The sequence below is a fragment of the Sinocyclocheilus grahami genome, unplaced genomic scaffold (genome assembly GCF_001515645.1).
Source record: "Sinocyclocheilus grahami isolate Dianchi unplaced genomic scaffold, SAMN03320097.WGS_v1.1 scaffold2132.1, whole genome shotgun sequence".
NCBI classification, from domain to species: Eukaryota; Metazoa; Chordata; class Actinopteri; order Cypriniformes; family Cyprinidae; genus Sinocyclocheilus; species Sinocyclocheilus grahami.
In genome coordinates, this window is record NW_015507311.1 from 20,738 (window position 1) to 24,228 (window position 3,491).

The 3,491-nt window shown below is 41.7% G+C and overlaps 1 protein-coding gene across 1 annotated transcript in view; it reads left to right on the top strand.

Annotated features, from left to right (window-relative positions):
* The window catches only part of LOC107574162 (uncharacterized), a gene marked incomplete at its 5' end in the record, with an annotated part of 23,468 nt that extends 20,362 nt beyond the window's left edge, over window positions 1–3,106 (top strand). The window contains 5 exons of the mRNA XM_016260625.1: window positions 333–466; window positions 1,380–1,513; window positions 2,315–2,409; window positions 2,507–2,783; window positions 2,890–3,106. Coding sequence (XP_016116111.1) covers window positions 333–466; window positions 1,380–1,513; window positions 2,315–2,409; window positions 2,507–2,783; window positions 2,890–2,966 — 717 coding nt within the window. The remainder of the gene's footprint in view (window positions 1–332; window positions 467–1,379; window positions 1,514–2,314; window positions 2,410–2,506; window positions 2,784–2,889) is intronic.
* Window positions 3,107–3,491: the final 385 nt, after the last annotated feature.

Genomic DNA, 3,491 nt, shown 5'->3' on the forward strand with positions numbered 1-3,491 from the left:
GTGTGTGTGTGAGAGTGAGAGTGTGTGTGTGTGTGTGTGTGTGTGAGTGAGGGAGAGAGAGAGTGTGTATTCACTGACAAAATAGACATGGTTTGTAGGGCTTCACAATTAATCGAATTTCTAATCGCAATTACAATTATGTAATCGTTCAAAGCTGCAATTAATTGTTCAAAGTCCACTTATGTTATTCTGCACGCTTAAGATATGTTTTTTATGTTATATGTTTGTTATCTTAAGGGTTTTTCCATTGTTTTAGTTTTAGTTTTAGTATAACATTATAATACCATTCATATATTTACTTTTTTTTATAATTACGTGTGTGTGTGTTGTAGAGTAAGGAGGTGATCCTCAGGTATCTGAGTGTGGCCGGTCACACTTTAGGCACTAATGAGCTGAACGTCATCGGCTCCAACATCTGCGCACTGAACATCTCAACACTTCAGAGCATTACAGCAAGAGACCTGAGGCACGACACACACTCTCTCACACACACACACACACACACTCACACACACACTCACACACACACACACACACACACTCACACACACTAACACACACACATACACTCACACACACACACACACACACACACACTCACACTCACACTCACACACACACAGACACACACACACACACACACACACTCACACACACTAACACACACACATACACTCACACACACACACACACACACACACACTCACACTCACACTCACACACACACAGACACACACACACACACACACACACTCACACACACTAACACACACACATACACTCACACACACACACACACACACACACACTCACACTCACACTCACACACACACAGACACACACACACACACACACACACTCACACACACTAACACACACACATACACTCACACACACACACACACACACACACACTCACACTCACACTCACACACACACAGACACACACACACACACACACACACTCACACACACTAACACACACACATACACTCACACACACACACACACACACACACACTCACACTCACACTCACACACACACAGACACACACACACACACACACACACTCACACACACTAACACACACACATACACTCACACACACACACACACACACACACACTCACACTCACACTCACACACACACAGACACACACACACACACACACACACTCACACACACTAACACACACACATACACTCACACACACACACACACACACACACACTCACACTCACACTCACACACACACAGACACACACACACACACACACACACTCACACACACACTCACACACACACACACACACACACACTCATTTACCAGCTCACTCGTTCATTCAGTCATTCATGTCTCTCTCTCCTCGTGTGCAGCAATGCAGAAGTTCTGGATCTGTCCTCGTGTTCATATGAGCAGAAATCAGTTCTGTACAGCACTGCCAACTCCTCGTTCAGAGCTCAACGCAGCACCGGCCCTATTTACTTCCATCTCATCAGCCCATACCTCGGTAAAACACACACACACACACACACACACACACACATCTCATAGAGGGTTTATGCAGAAGTGATGAAAATGTGCGTGAAATTGAAAACTGCTAGAAAATCAAAGCCATAAAACTAAAGATGTGTCCCAAATTTGAAGTTGATATCTCAAAAATGAGCTTTCAATTGGATTTTGGTTGGGTGCAGTACCAAACTTCAGTGGTGAGCCCAATTTAGGGCAAATTCATATCCCTATTTGAACTGAGCAATCTGAACCATACATTTCAGTTTTTACAAATAGTATGGCAGTATTTGATTTGAATTCAATTTTAAACAACATAAAGGACATGTGGATGTGCGTTATAGTTTGCATTCGAGACATGATGCATCATAAATTGAGAATCTGTCTTTCTTTAAATATATATACTGTATATATATATATACACATAGTGGATTTTTAGACACAAAACTAGAACGGATGTCATGATTTGCACTGTTGCATGAAAACTAACCAAAGGATCTACTGAGGTTTGCATGATTTTCCATGTGCATCGCTTTTTCATAATAAAGGTCTGACCTCACCTTATGACTCTGATGTATGCATGCCACAAATGACTTATGCTAAGTCTACAGAAAATCAGTCACAAACTATGAAAACTAAAGTCTTGGAGCTTACCGATGAGATATATTTTGTCAAGCTTAGAAAAGATTACAATGCAAAACATGATTTATGGATCTCTCATACAGTCAGCTGTGCTCAACATGTTTCACTGTATTAGTGAGGACATTTTCACACATTTGTATGTGTGTGTGTGTGTGTGTAGGTGGCGCTCCGGTTGAGGACGTGAGGGCTTTGGCCTCTTCTAACATCACTATGGACATCAGCACCTTCAGAAGCCTCAGCATACCTGTTGTGACGGTAACAAATGCTCTCTCACACACACACACACACACACACACACACACGTTCCTCTCAGTGTGGATGTGAGTGTGACTGTATGCCGCGTGTGTTTCAGGGTCTGAGCGTGTCTGATGTGCGTGCTCTCATGGGTTCGGCTGTGGCCGATCTGAAGGTGTTTGAGAAGGACTCTGTGGTTCAGGCCTGGATCTCCTCACAGCCGCAGTCTCAGTTAGACACACTGAACGTGGGTCTGCAAGGAGGCCGAGCCGATCCCAGCACATCCGCACCTGTCACCGCCCAAAACAACAGCACCGCTAACGGCACCGGCACTGTCACCGGCACGCAGTCAACGGCTCCCGGCCAGTCAGCTGCAGCTACAGTCACTGTACAAGGTGAAGCCACGCCCACTTTCTCTGATCCACTAAGATTCATTATTTACCAGATTAACCTCAGACCTGTGATGTGTCGATCAAACACTAATGATGGAGTGTGTTTCAGGATCTGCAACAGCTCTTCATCTCGGTCCAGGCCTGTGGCTCGTTGCGTCCTGCGTGTGGCTTCTGACCTTCACATGACACGATACCTGAGCCACCATGATCAAAAATCAATGAAATCATCACCAGAAATCAGTCAGATTGACACAAGTGCTCCATTAGATCAATATCACTAATCAATAATGAAATATTAGAAATGAATGAGAGCAATATTAGATTCATTCATATCAGTACTTATTAGTTGATTTTTGTCTCCTATGTCTTAATAATCATATTTTTTTCTGAAGTTATTTTTAATTAAATTTTTAATGATTGTATAACAAATCTGTGAACTTATTTAAAACATTTCTAGTCTAATAAAAATATTTACACTCATCTGACAAAAATTATGAAGGAAATCACATTTTGTTAAATTAATATGATACAGTAGCAAATTATTTTGTGACTTAATAGTAGTATATTTTAACATTCACTGTTAATGTAAAATTATTTTGTCTTCAATAAAATTAACATGCATCATATGATTCCTGATAAATGTATGAGTGAATTATCAAAATACCCAGGTTCATTCAAAGATCTGTGTGTGTGTGTGTGTGTGTGTGTGCA